This window comes from Gadus chalcogrammus, chromosome 11, assembly GCF_026213295.1.
Source record: "Gadus chalcogrammus isolate NIFS_2021 chromosome 11, NIFS_Gcha_1.0, whole genome shotgun sequence".
NCBI lineage: Eukaryota > Metazoa > Chordata > Actinopteri > Gadiformes > Gadidae > Gadus > Gadus chalcogrammus.
In genome coordinates this window covers 14,559,956-14,582,733 of record NC_079422.1, presented here as the reverse complement: position 1 = coordinate 14,582,733, position 22,778 = coordinate 14,559,956, and the positions used below count along the sequence as shown (strand labels likewise).

The 22,778-nt window shown below is 47.0% G+C and overlaps 1 protein-coding gene across 1 annotated transcript; it reads left to right on the top strand.

Annotated features, from left to right (window-relative positions):
* On the top strand, positions 1-22,499 carry emc2 (ER membrane protein complex subunit 2). Its single transcript, XM_056601707.1, has 11 exons — positions 1-121; positions 1,392-1,505; positions 3,748-3,812; positions 4,548-4,633; positions 6,531-6,588; positions 11,536-11,621; positions 11,769-11,828; positions 14,881-14,962; positions 15,555-15,665; positions 17,688-17,792; positions 21,786-22,499. Exons 1-11 carry the CDS (start codon positions 82-84, stop codon positions 21,870-21,872), a joined length of 894 nt encoding a protein of 297 aa, XP_056457682.1. The 5' UTR covers positions 1-81; the 3' UTR covers positions 21,873-22,499.
* The last annotated feature ends 279 nt before the right edge of the window (positions 22,500-22,778 follow it).

The window sequence follows — 22,778 nt, the reverse complement described above, 5'->3', positions numbered from 1 at the left end:
CATGTGCACATATCCAAAGTCTGGCCACACCCACCACGGGATCTCCATGACGTAATTTGCGCATGCGTCGTTCTAGGAAAGATGGCGTCCGTATCAGAGCTTTACGATGTGGGCTGGGAAGGTAATAGGAAGACATTGGTTTTATTCATACAAGACATGCATGACTGTCAATAAATTCATCATGTGAAGTCAAAGCATGCTGTTATCTCTTAGTGTGGTGTGTAAACGACAACTACAGGAAGAACGCAGCTTCTTCATATGACCTGCAAGCTAGCGCTAGTGCTGTGCTAGGCTAAACAGCTGATCTCATCCGAGCTTTGTTAGTGTAATTATGTTGATTGTATCTTTCTATACGTGATCGGGGTCTCACGGCAATCTTTAGTGTTTTATCGTTTGTGTTACATGCAACAAAACACAGGATGTTGTGAGCTAGATAGTTGGATGGAGCGTCGGTTAGCTTCAGAGGGTTAGCATGTTAGCTCCCCGAGAGAATGGATGATACTATAACGCATTATCATGTCTGAAGCTTGGGTTAACAAGTATTATAACGATTCTGGGATCGTTGAATCGTATTTGCTCCCTTTAGTTAATACAAGTGAATGAACTCCATGTGAACTGCACGTCGCTTCGTGTGACAATACACTGTCATGTCTACATCGACCATTGATGTCATTCTGACTAGATTATGAGAGGGATCTCGAAAGGGATCCTGAAATATAGCATTACCCCTACACATGCAATTTCCGGCACTTTTATCCAATGAGCTGTGTGCCCCAATTAAGAGTCCCTTGAGCGAAAACATGACAAGGATAAGTGATGACAATAATACTTGGAACGGGGGAAATATATGGAGTTTTTAGGACAAATGTGACCTCGAATCTCCCCCCCCCCCCCCCCGGCCGCTGAATGCATGCTGCTCTCGCCAATAACGCTAATGTGGATCACCAATACAGGCGATCCGTCTGAGATTACAAGTGCTGGGAACGAAGTTAGATGTCTCCATAGGATATTTTTTGCTCATACAAGATGTACCAACTGCATCACAAAAGTAGCCGTAACACAAGCCGTAGCAGAATACAAAACAACTAATAACAAACAACGAATCTAATGAGAACATCATCAACGATGTATCATTCAACTCTATTAGCATTTTGTATTTGGTTCTTGATAATTAATTTACCCTTTTTGTTTTCCTTTTAATTTGAGAAGTAATATTATGCATAGTAAATTGTAGTTGGCATGTTTTCCAACTCATGTGGGATTATGCAATTGTGTCATCCGTTAGATGTAGGATAACTGAGGGATTTTTGGATTGAAAAGTCAAGTCAAAAACATTATCCTATAGAACAATATTTAGCAGAATGACTGAAGCCCATTCCTGTCGTTCACAGAGATGAGAGACAAGCTTCGTAAATGGAGAGAGGATAACTGTCGAAATAGTGAACAAATCGTGGATGTTGGTGAAGAACTCATCAGCGACCATGGATCTAAACTGGGAGACGACGGTAAGTCCTTCTAAAGTTTAACGATACATGCATAGGCCTGACTAAACAGAACTGACATTTTGATTAAATACATGGCTGCTTCCGTGTACAATACTTTTCATTATTAATCATTAATGCGGGCCACCCAGTGAGTGTGCCACTGACTGCACATATTTACACATATTAAAATATGTCAGACACAATTAGGATGCATTACAAATTTAATAAAGCCGGAATCATTTTCAGGCTGTGAATAATTCAATAGGGGTTTATTGAGAAAGTAATACTCGCAGTGGAGATTAAATAACCACAAGATGACCTGAAGTTAAAATCCTAGAAAAACAATCAAGCATGTGTTATGCAAATATGATTTATTCTGGGCTAATCTGTGCATATGCATAACACATGCTGACGGCTCTACAAGAGAAGAATTTGTACTGGCATTTTGTTTTGTGGTAGCTAGTCTTACTTGCAGAGTTATTCTTTTCAAACACTATCCAATGCAAACATTCTTAAAATAACTAAAATCGTACTTCCTTTATACAAGTCTAGAGTTGTATTGCTTTTCAATGCTACATGCTGCATTAACATACAGTGAGTTGGCTATTGTTGAAGTTGCAAGCAGAACAAAATGACATCCAAGTATCTTTCTTCTGGCATACATTGGTTCTGAGTGGCATGAGGGAATGCCCAGCATCTAATTTATACAAATAATGATGAATGTCTTTCAAATGTCTCAACACGTCTTGGCCGGCCCTCCATATTTATCTTGTAGCCATGTAGTCAGTGTTTCCTTTTGTAAACATATCAAACCTAGGCCTAAATTTCCATTATAACGACTATCCTGTAAAAATGCCTCACGCACACTTGTTATGATTCATAAAGGTCCTCATGCAGAGGAGAATAAACAGTGAACATGCAGTGGTTTCTCAGCAGCTTTTCAACTGGCTGTGAAACAAGATGGCACATGAAACGGGTTGGAATAATAAAAAATATAAAATATTGAAATGCGTGTGTTTCTGGCACAATCAGTTTCCCTGGTGGCGCTGGGTTTGCTTTTCAATAAGAGCGCCTGTCCATTCAAGATATTTTCTGACTTCACTGTCAAAACAAGCTTTTCAGATTTTTCTTATTAATCCAATTATTTGGCTTTAGTGGTCGGGCCATTAGTCAATCCTGTTATACTAGCCGACTGAGTGAGTGAACATTTTATTTCTAACCGCCATGCGGAACATGAGATGTGGGGCTGGTTAATGAGGGAATCCACCAAGGTCGGCTACAAACGTGATATATATTGGATGATGAATAGCAAGGATGAAGTGATGAAGATAAGCATTGTACAATACAAGCACATTAACCACAATTATTTATTAATTTTCTGTACTCCAGCATCAGTTATTTATGTGCTATCAATATCAGTAGGGCTATAGTCAACCAAATAAAATATTGGCAGACTGAAATTCTAAGAATTGTACGACCAGTCGATGGGGAAAATCACCCATAAAAGCACTCGAAGCCTATCGAGTATTTAACACAAAATATGTCTTAAGATGATCTTGCTACGTACTTATTACTACTTAATTATAAGTCAATATACTTTTTTGTCAACCATCTAAACAAATGCAGCCAGACCGACGGCTTTTTTGAGTTAATGTTCAGTAAGTTATGACTAGGATTCTTCTTTATGGGCGCGTTTAATTTGTGAAAAACAGGTTGTATGGACCTCCCTGTTTTATAAGTCTTAGTGTATCAAACCCTATTATTATTACAATCATAATTTTTTCTGTGTAACACAGGCATCACTCAAAATGTAAAGCATCATTCTGCATATCTCCTTCAGTAATAGATTAAGAAGTTCCACCTAGAAGTTACCTGAAAGTAACGCAAGCGATTGTCAGACCATCGATTTGGTCAAACAAGTGCACGTCAAACAACCAATTTACCAACTGACTAGAACTTGACATCCCTACAAATTTAGAATGAGAAGATTTGAATACAGTTTATTTTAGCTTCGATGAATAGAGAAAATTTACTTTCAATTGGAGGGTTGCTAGTTTATTTCTACGTTCATGCTTTGATCAACCGTCTGCTCTCTTATCGAGGTAGTAATGGTATTGTATTGTTGACACCACTGCACGTCTGTCTGGCAGACAAAATACAATGATGAATTCCGCTTCCCAGAACACAGCTTTATAAATGCAGTCCATTTACCCTTCACTAACTCCACGGTTTTGTATGTTCTCTTTGCATTATCTCTGTCTAGTTTGGATTATTTACGAGCAGGTGATGATCGCAGCGCTGGACTGCAGTCGGGACGACTTGGCCATGGTAAGACTCGAAGTTATCCACTGGATCAGGGACATTATACGTTACATTTTAGACTATTATCACACTATTGTTTGATATAAACTCCACACAATTTAAAAGGCTTCGAAATGCTCTCTATAATACACTTCTTCTCTACAATTATGGTAACGGTTTCACTTAATCAGCATTGGTTTTCTGGAATCAGTTCTCCATCGCATCGTCTGTCTGGCTGCCAGAGTGAAAACAGGAGGACCAGATGTCAGCTGCCTGATGGAGCTGAAGAAGGCGATCCCTCGAGTAGACTTTACACTTCACTCGGCCCAAGACAGTGCATGACAATAACCATGCCTCCCCTCTCACGAATATGTGCAAAACATGGGGATTCTGAAAGAAAACAACCAGAAACCTGCTGGGCAGAGCGCTGCCTCCCACTTTCTATCGTAGAGGCAGAGCCAGCTGGCCCTCACGGGGTAGCATGCCAGCATTACATTAGCCCTCCTCTGTCTCGGTCCGCGATGTTAACCTCTCCTCCCACCCGACATCAACGAGGAGGTGAAAAATCCTGTGTGTCCGTATTCTGATACGTAATGCATGGGGGCCGCTCCAGCTCCATATATATATTTTTTTTAATGCCTTCGGGCATGACAATGGTTCCGGCAAGTACCATTGTGCTAAGCGGGGGGGGGGAAATTTAGTGGAAGATGAAGTAAGCTGCAGCCAACTATAATTGCCCGTTTTGTGCCCACATCCTTGCAGACCTGTCTACAGGAACTGAGGAAGCAGTTTCCAGATAGCCACAGAGTGAAGCGATTATCGGGCATGCGGCTGGAAGCTTTGGAAAGGTAAGCATCGGAGGCCGAGAGAAAACCAAATGTGGAAAAGATGGCGTGGGGACACAGCAGCACGCCCTCGGAATTGTATGCCTAACTGTTTGGGAAGGCTGGAGGACACGGCTCCGTGAGCAGATGTTAAGTGGTAAAACGTAATGTGTATGTGTGTGTGCGTGTTTGTGTGTGAGAGATGGAGGGAGAGACGGAGAGAGAGAGAGAGAGAGTATGTGGTAGGGTGTGTTATGATTTGGATCACCCGCAATTGCTTTGGAGGGAAAAAAAAAGGGTTCAGGACCAAGCAAGGGTTAAGTCCTGGGTAGTCCTGTGGCCTTTTAGCCTTAGTGAGGGATTCCCGGGAAGGAAGTGGTCAGACCCCACTGTTATTCTGGGGGTCCCTCAATCTTTGCTTCTCTTTTATTTCTTAACCTCTCTCTATTGCTCTCTCACTCTGTTGTTTTTTTTCCTTATCTTTCCCTCTCCCTCTCCCTTTGTGTTTATTTATATTTTGAACAGTGCTGTGAGCGCATCCTTTTAGCCCGCTCAGATCACCGCAATCAGACCTCCCCCCCCCCCCCCCCCCCCTAACTTCCCTCCCTTGTTTTATTTTAAAATCTTCGATTCATAAAAAAGGAAAGCGTAGTGTATGAGCGAGGAGGATAAACAGAGATATTTTGGTAGTGACCGAGCTGAGGTAAGGCCAATTCAAGCTGTTGACCGCCTCTCACACATTCCCAGTGTGGATCGCGGTCGCTGGTTTATCGGTAGTGTCAGACTCTGTGTGATAATATGAGCAGCCGCTCTGCCGTTGTCAAATAAAATGAACGCTACGCTGGAATCTAATTGTCAGCAGGCGTGTAGCTCAACATGAATGACACTGCTTCAAACAACACACACACACACACACACACACACACACACACACACACACACACACACACACACACACACACACACACACACACACACACACACACACACACACACACACACACAGGGTCCTTAAGTAAATAAAGCAAATCAAAGTGGCTCAGGAGTGGTTGCCTGGTGCCATCTGAAATCTCCCAGAGTGTGTCTGAGTAATAAAGTGATTGTGAGGTTTCAGGGCAGCACTAGAAGTAGAGCCTGTTCTCCACTAATAGGAACCAGAGTAGCTTCTGTCTTTTGAAGGTTGTGGGTGGGGCCCGTTTTGATCCTAGAATCCCAGTTTAGACTCCTAAAAGTATCAGTGCTGCTGATTGCCCCAATAAGAAGTTTTTTGTTAAGTTATCCCTCAGTTCCAAATTGGGAAAGACAAGTCAAGTGCACATGGACTCCCAACGCCCAGATTATTCCACCATGTGATTGGATGTTTACAGCTCATAACTCCAGCCTAAATCATTTTATACATGTCCATGTGGTCCCACACTGATGCTTTGAGACAAAATGTTAGATTCCTGTTGCTTATCAGGTTCACATGTGTAGGAAGAGGGGTTTTCCTCGGAGTCGAAGCGCAGGCACCCAAACAACCCCCTCCCACTGGACTGATGTAAAACAAGAGAGATTTCAATTGTTTAAAGGTGAACCCAAGGTGGACACAATCAAAGGTGAATACAATCTGCAGGGCCTGTGTGCTTTGTTCATATTGATTTCATGACTCATGGTGAGGTGATATAAGCACCTCACTGGGTCCTGCCGCTCCAGCAGCAAGTTAAAGTTTAATGAGTGTTTATTTCTCTCTTTGGAGCGCTGCTGGTCTCTGCCCGGCCTCGGCGTAATCACAGGGATAATATGCAGTGCCGTATGGAGAAACCCGATTGCCCTGAACTATTGTTTGATTTCACATTCTACCTCGCTTTCCCTGACTGGTAACTCTTGATTACAAAAAAAAGTAATACCTTTCCTTCGTTTTAAATTTTTTTTTTCTGTCAAGGTACGACGAGGCGACCAAGTACTATGAGGCAATTCTGCAAGACGACCCCACGAACACGGTGAGAACGGGCTGGGAAATGGTGCACTTAACAGATGGCTCAGTAGTTCCTTTGGTTTGCCTCTGTGGTTCCTGCTGACCTTCCTTGGCAGGCCTTGAGTTGGCCACAGCTAGTTCTCCTTTTTTTTGGCCTCAGGGCCTGAGTTTGCTGAAGTTGAACTTCCCGTTGGCCCTTCTTGACCTCTGTCCCAGCACTGGTGCTCGCTCTCTCACCAGCGTGCCTGACAAGTGTGCAGGGCCGAGGGGAGGGTGCGTGATGGGGGTGATTCACCGTCTGAGTCAACGTCGGACTGACTCGGGGTAACTTAACAGTCTTAATAAAGAAGTGCCTGCCTTTTGAAGACTGTGATTTACTAGTCGGAGCCTTATTAACAGGTCTGTGCCCCTGGCCCCTACCTCCCCCGATTTGGTCTACCATCCCCCGGCCAAAACTTTTTTATTTAAGTATTGTCGTGGTTTTCAGTTTTTAGTACCCGCATCTCTTAAAGTAAGTTATGATCAACAATAAACAATGTTCCTTTAAAGTGCCATTCGAGTAGATGGGTCAAAGAATGCAGGTGCGCCTAACACATTTAAGAGCGATTGGAAATAAGGGAGATAATCTAACATCAGGTAAAGAAAGATTTATGAAATAACACGACTGTAAAGAAAGTTAGGGAAAAAATGAAGCGAAAAGAGATAAAATAACCCGGTCCTCCTCGTTAAAGTCCTGTGAAAACATGTACATTTTTAGTTTCTTGTTACAGAAAAATCCCACGGGACCATCTTGCATGCACTGAGGCCAACAAAGGAGTGATATGTTCTCCCTCTCTTAAATCTACGCCAGAGGTCGAGTTACGGAGGTCTGAACACGTTGTCTGGGGATTCTTGTAGCCGACAGGTTAAAAAGAGTTACATTGCATTACATTGGGCAAAATAATCCAATATACTTGAGATAAAATCATGGATGCACTTCTCTGCTATCTTGTTGCATTATCGTAGTTTGGTTTGTATAGTACAATAACAGTGACCAGGTCGACATAGTGAACAAGACTTCACTTAAACCAGAGTCTTGGATTACGCCAAGACCTTTTACTTTTGCCTGCTTTCCAGAGTCAGATTCCATCTGCTGGTAAAAAGAGTACGCTTTAAGATTGGGCATCTCTGTTGCTGCCTTGTTTGATCTTAAGAAGTTGTTTTTTTCTATTTAATTAGGTGAGTAACTTGTCGGATGACATCAGCCAGGGGAAGACAGAATGAAATAAATTTGTTGTCCATCAAGCACGAGTGACGAGAACATGATGTACCTGCTGGTTAAGGATCCCCAGGGTGAACAGACTATTCTACAAAATGAAAGACTCTCAAAAGCAACCACATCATTATTTAATTTGGCAGTATATATTTTTTAAGACATAATCGGGCTTCTCCAACACATGGACTTGCTTTGGGAATATTGAGTCTCTCCTTTTTTTTCTTTCTCTTGGTAAAGTGCTTGGATATTTGTTCTTTGGATGCCACGTGAAGATTCCCCAGTTCATTGACTATCTGTTTTAAACAAATGGAAGTCTTGCTTACAAAGTCAATAAACCTTAATTTGCTCCGATGCACTCCCCCCTCCCCTCCTGCACTATGAGTAAAGCGAATGCCCCCCTCAGTTTCATAATCTCTCCTTGTGGCTTACAACAGCTGCCGTCCCCGTAATGCCTCTTCTGTGTCAGTCTCACCTTTACGTTGGCCACGACTGTCTGTATGTTTATTTTACCCTCATGTTGCTGTTGGAGCTGAGGAATCCTAATGCCAATCTGGTTTATTTACCTTCATGAGCTATAGCTCTGTAGTCATTTTTCAATTACAAGCTTTAGAGCCGTATACTTTGTTCAGCATTTAGCTTTTATAAGATACAGGTTAACGAGCATTAGAATTTTCGAGAGCTATATGGATTAACTTTACTATATGTATATTTTAATCTCTTTACACACCTTACACATGCTTTGCCTAACAAGGAACGACGCAACTTGGATAACAACTTGGCAACAGCAAGTTGATAACGATTGAGGGATGAACTCTTGTGGATTCAAAGGCAGTGAGGCTGATAGACTTTTAAAGTATCCTAATCTACAGGAAAGGGTTTGTCACATGAAGGTCACCGCCGCCATGGAAATTGTTGTTGCAATCTGAAGAAGGCCCAGGATGTTGGCGTCGACACTACCCAGTGGAACACCCCGGGAAAGGGAGTAGACCGCTTTCTTTTTCAATCCAACCTGCACAACCATTTTCCCACAGTCGCACTGGGTGTAGTTTTGGAATACTGAACCTAAAGTCATCCTTGATCACCTGTCCCGGAGCGAGGGTTACCTCCGGGTGGGTTCTCCAACATGTTCTTCAGGCCCGGGCTAGAGATCGGCCCGAGTAAAGGCGGAAAATTGGCGACCGTAAGGAAGACTTGCGAGGCATCCCAGCATGAGCAGCAGAGATTGGAAACGGAGTTGTTGTAATTACAGGCTGTGGAATAGATGTGGTACCCATTAACCAAAATTGTTGAATCAACAAAAATTGTTCAAGGATTCTTTGCCATGGCGGTGTCCAAAAAATGTTTCAAACTTGTAGCCCTTCCATTCCTTGCTATGTTCCAGTACCTACAGCAATGATCTGGAGAATGTCTCGTCTGCCTCTGTGTAAATGCATTTTTTTTCTTGCATTACTTGTGCTTTCGATCCGTGGAGCATTTTCGATATTTTTTTACAAGCAGCCAACTGACTAAATCGTTGAGTTCGTATTTGAATTCTAACCCTGTCATTTCAACCTAATTGGTTTGTGTACGAAGCCAGTGTTTCTCAAACAAGACATTTGTGGTCTGAAAATATACCACTGCGGTTGATTTGTAGGATTATATAATGTGAAATATTTTGTGCCAATCAAGTCAGTGTTTGCAGGGGTCAGGTGCTCTCAAATGTCTTGGCAGAAACGGGGCTTCTCTTTGAGAATAATTCAACACCATTGTTTAGAAGTCTATTGACGATATGGCCAATAGTTCTACTTCTCTAGTAGACTGTGTGTCTCGGCAGACCTCAGCCATGCAGTCATGCTGTGATGCTGCGTTACTTTATACAGAACATTAGGCCTGTAGGCCGTACGGTCATTTTTGGATGTGTTATTTTATACAGAGCATTTACTATGTAGGCTGACTGTCATGTTCTGATGCCTTGTTGCGTTATCGATAACATTTGGCTTGTAGGCCGTACATTCAATTGGGATGCAAATATCCTCCCTTTTCTTTTAAGGAGAATTAAAAAGAATAAAGTCCCAGACAACAGTAGGGCGAGATCCATTGCCAGGTTTTTTCTGGATCATTAGTTAGGAGAAAGGAGGAGGGCGCAAGAGAGGAGCGGTTTGGAACTGCTCCGTGTTTAATAAAGTGCCGTGTGACTCTCTGGCCTACCAACTTCCATATGTTGTTTCTTTCAACCCCAAGTATTCTTTGGTTTCCAATCTCAGTGCTGGTGAGAAACGGGTGGGGTGACGGTGGAAGGGGTGTATAAGTGTGAAAATTGACATTCAACAGGACTGGTCTCCTAGACCGCTTTCCAGCGTCTTTTCCGGTAATGGACAGGAAAAGAGGCCACATGCTTATAATTTAGACAAAATGAGCCTGAAAATCATAGTTGAACATTGAATCTCATTTATGTAATGCACCCCATGCTCAATGTGTCATCGCTGTTTTACACTCAGATGTTTGAGAAGGGTAAATAATTGTTTGACCTTTCCATGTTCCCCATTGCTTTTTAACCGCACAGCATATTCAACTAATTATCTCTTCCAAATTGACTTCAGACCACCCTCTAGCATCCACTCCTCTCCTCACATCTTCTTAACAACCTTGCACATTTCTTCTAACATTTTAATGAATAGGCCCTAATCCTTGATGATAGAAGTCCTATTAGCCCTCTTATGACAGGCTCTGTGTGGCCCTTTCCCATAAGAGAGCTGCGGGTAGCAAGCCCAACCCAACCTGCGCTCAGTGAAGGCAAAGGTCCCGGTGCCCCTCTGCAGGTCCTACTTGTGATGAATAGAAGTGGATTTCTTGTGACGTCGGTGTCAGGAGTCCCAGATTTACAGCCCCCTAGACATGACTCATACGTAGCCCTCGATGGGTTTGGTTATTGGTGTGGGGGAGAGAGCGAGGAAGCCTCACTCTGTCAAGTGCCAGTCCATAAATAAAACGAGCTGTGGCAGGGGCCGTCCACTGCTAATGGAGAAGCTGCGTCTTTAGCTTTTCAGGCACTACTGTGGGGAAGGGGAAGAGGTTGGAGGGGGGGGGGGGTTAGGGGGGTCTGGAAAAGTTTGTTGGAGCAGCCGTAATACGCAAGATCCTCGATCAGATTGATGAGAATCTAATCCGCCCTAGGTCACTTGCAACATCAAACGAAACGGAAAGCAATTTTGAGTCCGATGGAAGTTGGGGCAGAGGCAATTCCAAATGCATGCAGGGCACGCAAGCAATGGGTCCGGAATAGAATCAAGTTATTTTTTTCCCATAAACTAATCCCATTTCGACTCTGCTGCTAGGCCTATCTTCCCAAGCATTGACTCGTATGTTTGCGTATCTATGAAGCCGTTCCCAACCCCTTCAGCCATGGCCATTAACTACCCCTTAGGATTTGCTGGTGTGGGCTGATATTTAATTGCAAGCAACAATATTCATTGACTTGCCATCGCTCACGATAAACAGTGACGGCCCACTCCCTTCTCGCACAGAGAGATGCACACATCAATGCACACACACACAAAGTTCCACATGAATCACTATTTCAGTGTTTTCATAAAATGCTTCTTGTTTTTACCATTTAATGCTGGGTAGATTATGAGACACTATAAAAATGTCCTTGGCATCGCTGTGGTAGATCCTGCACTCACCCCCAGAAAAAGCCATGCAGGGATTCTGTAATGTTGCGTTTGTGCCCATCTACAGGCGGCCAGAAAACGCAAAATCTCCATCCTTAAGGCCCAGGGGAAGCCAGCTGAAGCCATCCGTGAGCTCAACGAGTACCTGGAGCAGTAAGTGTGACCGTAAAAACATGCTTTCTGTTTGATTACCATGTCGGTCCAACCAAAACCCTGTCCAACACTAATCAATCCTTATCACGTTGTTTTAGACGTTCATTCAAGGGTCAATGCATCGTCCATTGTTGTGTTTTGTTGCAGGTTTGTTGGGGATCAGGAAGCGTGGCATGAACTCTCTGAACTCTACATCAACGAACACGAGTAAGGCACCCCTTTCCACATTAAAAAATACGAATATAGAAACAAGCATGGAGGAGCATGAAACAGTACCCCGACAGTCGGAGGCAGAACGAGATAAAACAGAAAAGCAAATCTCCAACAAGCTGAAAGAGTCTCTAGTGTGCGAATATGTGAAGCTCATTCTGGACAGCCGTTTATTTTGACTGCGTCAGACTTGGGCATCCACACATGCGGTGTGTGTGGATGTATGGGGCTCCGTCTGAGCAGCGGTTTATATTAAGATACAAAACGAGTATCACAAAGTTGCCGTGGGATATATCACGCCTCCCTCCTTCCTAGAACACTCATCCCTTAACACAAATTTTTTTTTTGCGCACGTAGTCTTTTAATTAAAGCTGATCAGTGGGTTCAAATACAAGTTAACAACGGACCTGTGGACGGGCTGAGGTTCGCCAAGTTCTTGTTTATTGGATATCTGTTGAGGCTAAATAGCGCATGTCTTCATCGTCGGTCAGTCTACCTGGCCTGATGGCTTGATCTGAACAATCCCAACAATGGCAAGTCGGTCGATGCCCGACTGTTTCGGCGGCTCTGAATGGAAGCCCTTGCAGTGTTTTGTCACATCGTGTAATAGGATTTCGAACCCTTAAGCCCTCCTCTCCCCTGCCTACGGGATCCAGAGGAGATCTCCGCACCCCTGCTGATATCTGTGTTGCCAGGGTGAATCGTTCAGGGATTGTCACCTTTAATCCCTCCCAGCCCCCTTAATTATCTGGGGTTTAGAAGGCAGTGAAGCATCATCCCAGTCAAATTGTGCACATTTGACATGTGTGTGGGAGAGAGCGAATGTGTGTTCACGCTGGCTTTACGGTTGCCCCGGTGTTTGGCGGTGGTGGCTGGAATGTTCAGCGCGGTGAGAAGGCTACTTATTGGATGTTTCAGAGCTTTTGTCTGTTGGGCTTTATTGCTGTAGCAGCCAGAGGAAATCCAGGGGTGAGGCGATTATCTCCCAGCTTAGCCCAACACGTCTAATATCACACCATTCACTCCCACGGGCCCTTATCTACGGGCGTGTCAATTTCTTTTCATTGTTTTCTTTATTTTGGGTGACAAACTCCCTTTTTTCCCTCCTCCACTTCCGGACGGCATGGTATTATCACCTCTTTTCCACAATGGTCGAGTAGGCCTTGTGTGTGTGTTTGAGAGAGGGAAAAGAGTGACGGGAGTTGAAGAGAGGGAGTGGCTGCTGTTTAATTCCCAGGAGAAGGTGCAGACATTTTTTTTTTTTGACCCCGCCAGGGAAAACACAGAGCTGATGGAGGAGTGAGGAAGAGAAATAAACTCTTGCATGCGCACGGCTCTCTGGGAGCTCGATAATAAACAAAGCGCTCTGTCTCTGGACGGCCATTGTTGGGGTTCCCGCCAGGCGTCAGCACTAACACATTAAGACCGTAATTAATAGCCATAAAGCATGTCTCTCTCAAAACAATCCACATGCCAGTGATGTTTAGACTGTCTCTTTGCCATCAATGCACGCAACTGGCGAGTTTGTGCCGCATGTGTCTTGCAGGATTAGCCACCGAGACTAGTTATTTGAAAAAATATATAAAGCAATTTGCAGGCTCCATTGACAGTTTTGTATCTGCATGCTTGCCCATCTTTTTTCTTTTTTCGGACGTGCAGACAGTTTGATCGTTGTATAGCAAATGCCCACCCCTTTCTACTTCCCAAGGAATCGGGGGGATTCTCACAGTTAGACGTGCAGACCGTCTCTTCCTTCCCATGCACCATTAAAAAAGAAAAAGGCTCCAGACAAGGTTTTGAGAGGAGAACGATAACAGTGGGTTTTCGAGGGCTCAGAACAAGGGTAGGCTAGGTTAGGGCTCTGGACCCGTTACAGGGCTCTGGCTAATGGCTGATGCAACTGGCACTGTTGTAGACTGGGGCCACTGCACAGGCACATCTGAAAGTATTTATGTGGAGGAAGTGGTAATTGTAAGCAGCCCCCATCCTTCCAAGGGCCCCTCCTCACCAGGAACGACCCCTCCTGATTTCCCTCATTGTTGCCACCTTCTTTCCTCCGAATGCCGCCAACGTTTTGAACTTAGCATTCTTTACATGCTATTATTTGATCCTTCATATCTTGGCCGGCAGCTTGTTTGCGTCACAGCATTTATCTTCCTTTCTCGCTGCCAATGCAATTACTATAAATTATCTATCCTGATCCGTAGTTGTGAAGCAGGCACCATTTTTTTCTTCCCTGATAAAGTGCAGAATCACACAGAGTTGGCCAGCCATAACCACTTTAGAAAAAAAATCACATCACAAGGCATTGGATGAAGTGAAAATTCTATCAAAAAATGAGATGCAGTGAAATGGGATAGCCTCCCCTCCTTCTGATTTGTTTGGTCGTGTTTGCACGGGGTCGTGCGCGGCCGTGCGTCAGATCTTCTGAGTGGCAGCTGGATTAAGCGTGAGGTCAACAGCTCAGCAAGTCTGCGGAGCAGTGATCTCATCCGAGCGGGCAGGCACGGCGTGCCAGGCCCTCGCCGTAGCGCTGACCTCAGGAGGACAGTTAACTACACATTAAAGGCTGAAAATGCACACAGACAGACAAGATTGATCCTCGCTGCCTGCCCGCCTCCTCCCTCCCCCTCCCGTCCTCCCCCTCGCCTGTAACGTCCCCCTCTTCGGCCTCCCTCCAGAAAAGGAGAGGGAGAACCAAAAGCTCACTAGATCGGCGGTTACCTACGCCAGCTGTCTGGCTCAGGAAGGCCTTACGGTAGGCCTGTTAACACGGTTAACGTCGCGGCAGTGGAGGGAAACCTCACCAGAGTGTCGTAGCACAAAGCCCAAGGCCCTCGCGGAGAAGCGAACCGCGATTTAATGCAGCCTTTTTCTTCACGCACATTTATTCCTGTGGATTTATGGGGCAGCCAGACCTCCCGCTTCACGGTTGAGAACCTCCTCTGAAGCATCACTCTGTTGACGGCCCAGAGATGACGCATCCACAGCTGTATCAGACTGACACCTGTTTTTCTTTCCTTTTTTTTTCCCGCCACCGACACCATAGCTACGGAAAGGCCGCGTTCTGCCTGGAGGAGCTGATGATGACCAATCCACACAATCACTTGTACTGCGAGCAGTATGCTGAGGTAGGTTTACCACCACCACCACAGTGCCTGTTTGTCTGTCACCCGGTAGGCTAACCCCTGCTTTGTGTCGTCGCCTGCGTCACGGCAACTCACCGTTATACGCGTTCCACGGGGAGCGCCACGGGACGTTTATTATTACACTGAAAACAATGATGTCATCGTTTACGAGGGAATGTGGTGGGTCGACGCTAGCGTTCGTCATCGAGAGTTGAAGCGCAGCTATTTTGTTTTGGTTCGACCGAGCCACCGGCCTCGCCGCCGGAGCACCCTCCATTAATTATTACGGCTGAGTTTCCCAGACGAACCAAGACGTCGGCTCATTAGCCGCGGTGCTAACGGCTCCGGTGGAGCTGAGGGGTAACCGTGAAATCTGAACGAGGCCCTCTCGGTGGGATCGCTCCCTCCTCGGTGACCCCGAACAGCGGCCCGGCCCCCTTCGCCTCGTTTAAACGTCCCCGGGACCACGTTTATGTGTTTTATTTTTTAATGTGATGGTGCTTTATTATTTTGCTGCTCATTCAGACGTCATGCTGTCATTTTGTTAGCTTCCCCTCAAGGCTCATTGCAGCCCTTTTAACGCCTTCTCACACAGGTGAAGTACACCCAGGGGGGTCTGGACAACCTGGAGCTGTCCAGGAAGTATTTTGCCCAGGCACTGAGGCTGAACAACCGAAACATGAGGGCGTTGTTCGGGCTGTACATGGTGAGTAGCCGTTCCCCGCGTGAATGATTTGAGGGCAAAGAGAAGAGAGAGCAGAGGAATGGGAGAAATGAAAAAACAAAATATAAAAAATGTGGTGCTGCAGCTGGAGAACACTCCTTCTGACTGTGGTTTGTCAAGGCTCCTGAGGTGTGTCTCTGTGTTCGTGTGGTGATGGGGGGGGCGTAGAAATATTTCATAGACGGGTCTACCTACTGCTGACTCAGACTGAACTTGAAGTCTACCCTCGTGGATACGTCTATTTTAGTAGTAAGATCTGTGTAAATGAATGGGAGGGGGGATAGCAAGTTAATGAGGGAAAAGTGTCCACTACTGCTAGTGTTCTGACATTGGAAAATGAAGCAGCCAGATGCCTTTTCATTGTGGGGGGGGGGGGGGATTTGTCTGCGTAAATGGTCCTTTCATCTGTATATTTGTTTAAACAGGATGTTGTCCATTAGCACCAATACATCATGTGTAAGTGAGCCCTGACATAAAAACACAAATGGAGTGTGTTTGGGGGGTGGGGGGGGCGATGTTCCTGTGGGTGTGTGTGTGTGTGGGTGGGTTTGCGTGTGTGGGTGTGTTGGTTTTATGTGGACCGGGGGTGGGCAGCGGCAGCAGCGCCCCGACACACACAGACCCACAGTGTTTCCTCTCCGCGGGTCCTGGGATCCTTCAGCTCGTCCAAACACCTCATGCCAAGACAGGCCCACAACACGGGCCCTGCTGAAAGCACTTATGATGCTTATAGGTGTAGGCAGCGTGTGCAGGAGGACCCCGGCGAGGCAAAGCAGAAACACATTGTGGTCCTGGTCCCAATCACGCTGGTCCGGAGACAGAGTAGGCCTCGGCGCTCCCACCAAGACCCCCCCCCCCCCCCGCCCCCGCCCGCCCTGACAAGTCCTCTGCTGACACATCTGGTCTTTAGCGGAGGCTTCAGGTACGAGTTGAGCCTCTGGTGGGTGAGCGGAGGGCGTTTGTTCCGTCTTGATTGCGCTCCGCGGGCCGCTAGTCTCCGCGGCAGCGCTGCAGCCCCTGACGCGGCAGCGCTGCAGCCCCTGACGCTGCAGCCCCTGACAGGTGCGCAGGGGTTCAGCGGAGGGGCAGCCGGCCTTCCCCCACCGCCCCAGAATTTTTTTTTTAAATAACACTAACGGTCCCGGTGTACCGTCACGATACTGGGAAGGGCAGGGCTACCGTGACAACGCACCTGGGCGTGGCCGGTCAGACACATTCCCGGGTTTTTTTTCCCGCGTCGTCACCGACAAACGCTCGCCATCAGAGGGATAGCCCGTCTCCCCGGGCATCGCGCTCGTTGTTTTACGGCACCGTTAATAGAAAGGGAAAAAACAAAAGCTGGGGCGGAAGGCAGTACCAGGTCGATTTATGTCGAGTTAAGTTTTCAGCACGTTGCGAGGGAGGTCTTTGAAGCGTGGGCCCGCTAAGCCCTCTATGGTTTTGGCTGCGGGGAGGATGGCAGCAACATGGGAAAGACATGGGATTTGTGGTTCTCGAGGGGAGAGCGCAGGCCAGCCAGAGAGCATGATTCACACGCCGCTCTTCCCGCCGCAAGCCGGCCTCCCCCCCCCCCCTCCTCCCGCTTTTTATATTTTTTGTTTTTTCATATTTTTGCGAAGACATGCTAGGCCCCTTTCATCGCCAGGAGTCCAAAGTGTCAGAAAAATTAGGGGTTCCTTTCAGTGACACAACACATCAGGCGACGCTGGAACCAGAAAAGAGCAGCTGGAGGTTTTAACATACAGGGCCATTGTAACGCTCACTTTTTCCCCCTCCTTGTCAACACTATTTTCTGCTCGCTTGTCGTAGGGCTTCGCTTTTTCCTGACATTGTGCCACGGTGACTGGTGAGGTGGTACACGGGGCCCTGGCCATGCCCATTTATCTCCATTTCCCCCCTCTCACTTTGATCCGGAGAGAACATCTTCGTTTTATAACCGTCCCACTTGACTCCTCTTTTATGTCCGTCCCCCCCCCCCCCCCCCCCGCCTCCCTTCCCTTCCAGTCGGCGAGCCACATCGCTGCCAGCCCCAAAGTCGGTGCCAAGGTGAAAAAGGACAACATCAAGTACGCCGCCTGGGCCGCCAATCAAATTAACCGAGCCTATAAGGTGAGTCGAGGGGGGCCAACTCTCGTCCATCCCGTCTGATGTGAGGGAGCACACGGTTCCTGCTTTATGACCCCTGTCATCCTCCTGCCTCTGCACCCCATAAGTCTCCCGAGACCCTCTGTGTTTGCGCCTTTCTGCTGTTGCATGTTCGAAGCACAGCAGCACGGTCGATTCTGTGATCGTCCTTCTGCTGCATTCGCTACACGGCGGAGCTCGTTTCATTAGCCTCTCATTGCATGTAAATATGATTTTTATAAAAATAATTTCTGCTCCACGTATTTACTCCCGAAAGAACCGGGACTCTTCGACTTAAATCTGCTCCAACCACCACCACCCGAGCAGCAGCAGCAGCAGCACACAACCCAGTTGATCTCGTCCCTGCACACTGAGGAGACTGACAGCTTAGCCCGTGTGATCCGATGGCCCTCTGAGCACACTGGGAGCAGCTGCACGAGTGGCTCCACGCCACAAATGAATCACCCCTAATCTGAAGACAGCTTTTGTAAAATCAGACGGCATAATGTGGGGAGCGTGCGCGCAGGGGGGGGGGAAGGTTTTGGGAGGCAGCACACGGCTCAGATGGTATCACTGAAGTCCCTGTTGCCACGGCAGCATATGTATTAATAAACACTGAACAGAAATCGGTGTCGCGGGAGATGCGCTCCGACAGGCTAAACTCTGGCACGGCGTTCCCATGCAGCGAGCGGCTCCCCACTGTGACGGCAGAGTCCACATGTCACCGCGCTCAGCGCTCCCCTGCGCCTCCTGGGGAGATAACAGGCGGCTCTCCGCCGCAACGCACACGCACACACAAACACACACAAACACACACTAGCTTTGAGGCGAGTGTAGAGGATCGTGTAGATCAGCGACTTTATATGCTTGTTGACTCGTCTTCAACAAGCCACACAGCCCCTTGGGCATGGAACTGTTGTAGTAAACCTGCACTAAATCTTTAGTGCAATAGGAGGGTCTGCCCCACATCCATGAAGAGCCCCACTTCCATCCACCAGGGATCTATGCTACCCCAATGGGGTTGTGTTGGTGCCATGTGCACGTGCAGGTGTGCCTGATTGCTGTGGTGGTATTTAGATGGAGGGATGGAGAGATGACGCAGGCTGTCCCATCTCTGCCCAGCCCACACCTCCCTTAGATGAAGGGCAGGCCAACCTGTGGGCCCAGGTCCCCCGTTGGTGGGGCCCCGGTTCACTAGCGCTGCCGGCTGCTGTTGGGCCAGTGCTGGCTGATTGATGGGCCCCTTTTTATAGTGTTGCGTGTGTCAGTCGTCCGCTTTTATGACTATGTGCGTCGTGGCTTACTGGCTGTTTGTAATTTCTCTGCGTGCGAAAGAGGCGGGCCGGGACGAAAGACGTCACAGAGAGGTCATAGCTGAGGAAGGCTCCTGCAATGACTAATAATAAAAATATAATTTTATTTAAAAATGTAATAAAGGAATATAATTGATCAAGGCTCGTTGGCAGGTAAAAATAATACAGGTTAAAGATGTGTGGTTGGGATCGAGAAGGTGTGTCTGAGAAAGAGAGCCAGAGAGAAAGAGGCCACTGAGCAAAAATGCGGACGGAGGGATGTGGCGTAACAGGAGGGGGTTGTGGAGCGGTACTGCCCTACTGCCCCTGCTCGCCGACCAGATCTCCCCATTAGCTCCTCCGTCACGAACCCCCTACCCCCCCCCACGCCTCCCACCCCTGCCTCATCCTCCACCCCCAGCCCCAGCATCATGGCGCTGTTATCATCAGAGCTCTCTAAATAGACGTGTGTGCTGTCTGGGTCGTTCCCATGAGCGGCGCTGGACTTAATGTGGCGGTCTCACCTCAGGCCGAGGAGATAATTGACTACCGGGCCCGAGGTAGTGGAGCATTAGGCCCCGCGTTGGAACAAACTGATGGCTGTGACCGCACCGCCCCCCCCGCACACTTAAGCACGGACACACGCGCACCTTCTCAAACCGAGGCACATTTACACACACACACACACACACACACACACACACACACACACACACACACACACACACACACACACACACACACACACACACACACACACACACACACACACACACACACACACACACACACACACACACACACACACACACACACACACACACGATCCTCACACACGATCCTCACACACGATCCTCACATGCCCGAAGACTTGCAAACACACTCGGACACGCACACAAACACTCCCACTATATTGGGATGGATGACTCACACTTTGAAATTACATAGGCTAGTCTTACACCTTGGCCAAGAGTTTAATTTTTGTGTGCAACGTTTCAGTTTGCCAACCTAAAGAAATGTAAAGGGGGGGGGGGGGAAGAAAGTAGAAAGCTGTGTATGAATCGTGTTGCCTGCTTTATACATCTGTATGCATGCATCTTGATAAACACTTCTTTACTGTAAAGCTTCGAATATAGCCCTCTTCTTTTTTGTGGCGTCCAAAAAGTCAGAAAATTGTAATGTTAATCTGCTGTTCTGGAAGGATGGCAAATATGGTTTTGGTACAAAGTGTGTGTGTGTGTGTGTGTGTGTGTGTGTGTGTGTGTGTGTGTGTGTGTGTGTGTGTGTGTGTGTGTGTGTGTGTGTGTGTGTGTGTGTGTGTGTGTGTGTGTGTGTGTGTGTGTGTGTGTGTGTGTGTGTGTGTGTGTGTGTGTGTGGTGCGCTCCAGAGCCATGCATAATGATACTGCCTGCAGAGAGCTCGTAGCGCACAGTCCCACATCTCTCCCCCAGTGTCCAGTCTGTCGTGCGGTCTACACTTGGTCCACGGCAGCAGATGTTGCTTGTCTGTGCGCCGACACAAACACCCCTTTCTCCCTGGATCAAAGGACTTGGCTTAATATGTGTGGCCTGATTGGCTGTTTGAACACCAATTCTTTAGTGAGTGCAGGATTTCAAATTTGAAATAGTCTAAACCACAATAGGGCATTCCCTTTGGAAAACTATATTGGATGCGACAGAAATTCCAGAGGTTATTTTTTGGTAACAATTTTTTCATTTGTTTTTCCTTAGAAATGTTGTTTTTGGTTAATAATACAATAGAGGAATGGGTCCTCGAACGACGGGGAGCAGAAGGCAAGCAGACATTCTTCCAAACATTATGTTTTTCTACTGCTCCGCTCCCTTTGTTTTGGTTGTTATTTGCAAAACATCGCCTCGATATCGGCTGGCTAGCGCCTCGGCGTAGATTAAATCTCGAGATCCACATATGTTACAGTGTCGGATACATCCGATCATGCAGAACGGAATCTGGACTCCACCCCACTAGTGGCTACGGTTCTAGATTCCGAGATGGATGGCCCTGGGTTCATATCCCGCGTCCCTGCAAGCATCGTTATGCAAGACGCCCCAACCCCAACCTGGTCCTCGGCTACCTGTGCCCGCATGTATTCCAAGCCAGTTCATGAGGACAAGACGCATCCTAAATAACGTATTATTCCATTGTGCAATGAAAATATAGAACGTATTGCGATAAACTCTGCTTACCACCCTACAAGACGCCCAGCGTGAACGTCGTTCAGGTAGACATCGAGGTAACACACAGAGACAGAGACACGCACACTTCGGTGCTTACTTTACCGTCAAGGAAAGAGCTCAGGAGTGCAGAGGCAACTCTGCGTTGCCTGTTCTGTGCAGCCGTCCTGAGTCCACGTCTTGAACACTGCTGGGTCTGTGTGTCTCCACCAGCGCTCTTGGCTCTCAGCTCTCAGCGCTGGCCCTGCTGCTGCTTCTAGCGGTACAGTGTCTGAATTGGAAGAGATGTTTTCTGTTTTGGCTTTTTAGTGAAGCGTGGTTTGGGTGTATGAGGTTATCATTGTGTGTGTGTGTGTGTGTGTGTGTGTGTGTGTTCCCCCTCACTTGGCTGAGAGACGCAATGAACTGATGTTTCTCTTTTCCTTTCCCTGCCCCATCCCTCCTCTCCTTCTGTCTCCCTCCTCTCCCCACACCCTTCTCATCCTGTCTTACAGCTGGCCGGCCGCGGCACCAAGGAGAACAAATGTTCCGTGAAAGCTGTGGAGGAGATGCTGGAGTCCATGCAGATCACCATGTCTTAGGACACCCTCGTCCACGTCACTCCTCCCCACCCACCCACCGCCCCTGTTCCACACAGACACGTTAACACACACACACACTCACACCCCCACTCCATGCAGACAAACTGAGCAACAACGGGTCGCCTTGCATCACATCGCGACCGCAGCCAGGTCTCAGTACTGTCCCGGAGTCAGTACCTCAGCTCAGGTTGCTGTCCTTGATAACGATGCCAATTGGAGGACGTTGATTCAGCGTCGAGGGCGTGTTCGTCCACGCTTGATTTAATATCTAAAAAGTGACCAAACGTGCTCCGAATTAGTTTTGTACGATTAACTCAGCTTACAACAATGTGATAATTTTTTTGTGTTTTTCTTTGTCCTCTCCCAAGAACTGCTGTGCTGTTTTGAACCCTCATGAAGTTTAGGTTATTTGATTAGTTAATGTTCTTGTGTCCAGGTGTTGGCACACATGTGAAATAGACGGATAATATAGGCTGTAAAGGGTATTTATAACAAAGAGGAAAAACAACAATCTTGAGGCACCCCCTGTACTGTGAGGTCGCCTAACTGTCTGTAAATTAAACATTTCTATCTGAATAAAACGTTTTCTTTTTTCCTGTCAAGTATAGATCTCTTATTAACAAATTGCATTCAGAAAAGCCTCCAGTAGTTTATTTGGAGTCTGTCATCTGAAAGCTTTATGTGAATGATCCATACTGTCAAGGAAACCAGTTTTGGTTCATTGTCCGTCCAGCTCTGTTCTTGGTACTGTTGCATCCTCTGGTTCTGACTAACAGTGACAACCAAGCCTACTAAGTTGCATAGGAGAGGCCCTGGCAGGGAGATGGCCACGCATCCAGCAGGGAAATCCTGTTGTGCATGTTACTCGAGGACACTTAGTTGGACGTACTACTAACAATGATGGAA

Bases quoted from the DNA above. Each gene is read 5' to 3' on its own strand.
- emc2 (XM_056601707.1), top strand. From the start codon at position 82: ATGGCGTCCGTATCAGAGCTTTACGATGTGGGCTGGGAAG. The intron at 14,963-15,554 runs GTAGGTTTACCA...CTTCTCACACAG, and splicing joins ACTGCGAGCAGTATGCTGAG to GTGAAGTACACCCAGGGGGG. The intron at 17,793-21,785 runs GTGAGTCGAGGG...CCTGTCTTACAG, and splicing joins AAATTAACCGAGCCTATAAG to CTGGCCGGCCGCGGCACCAA.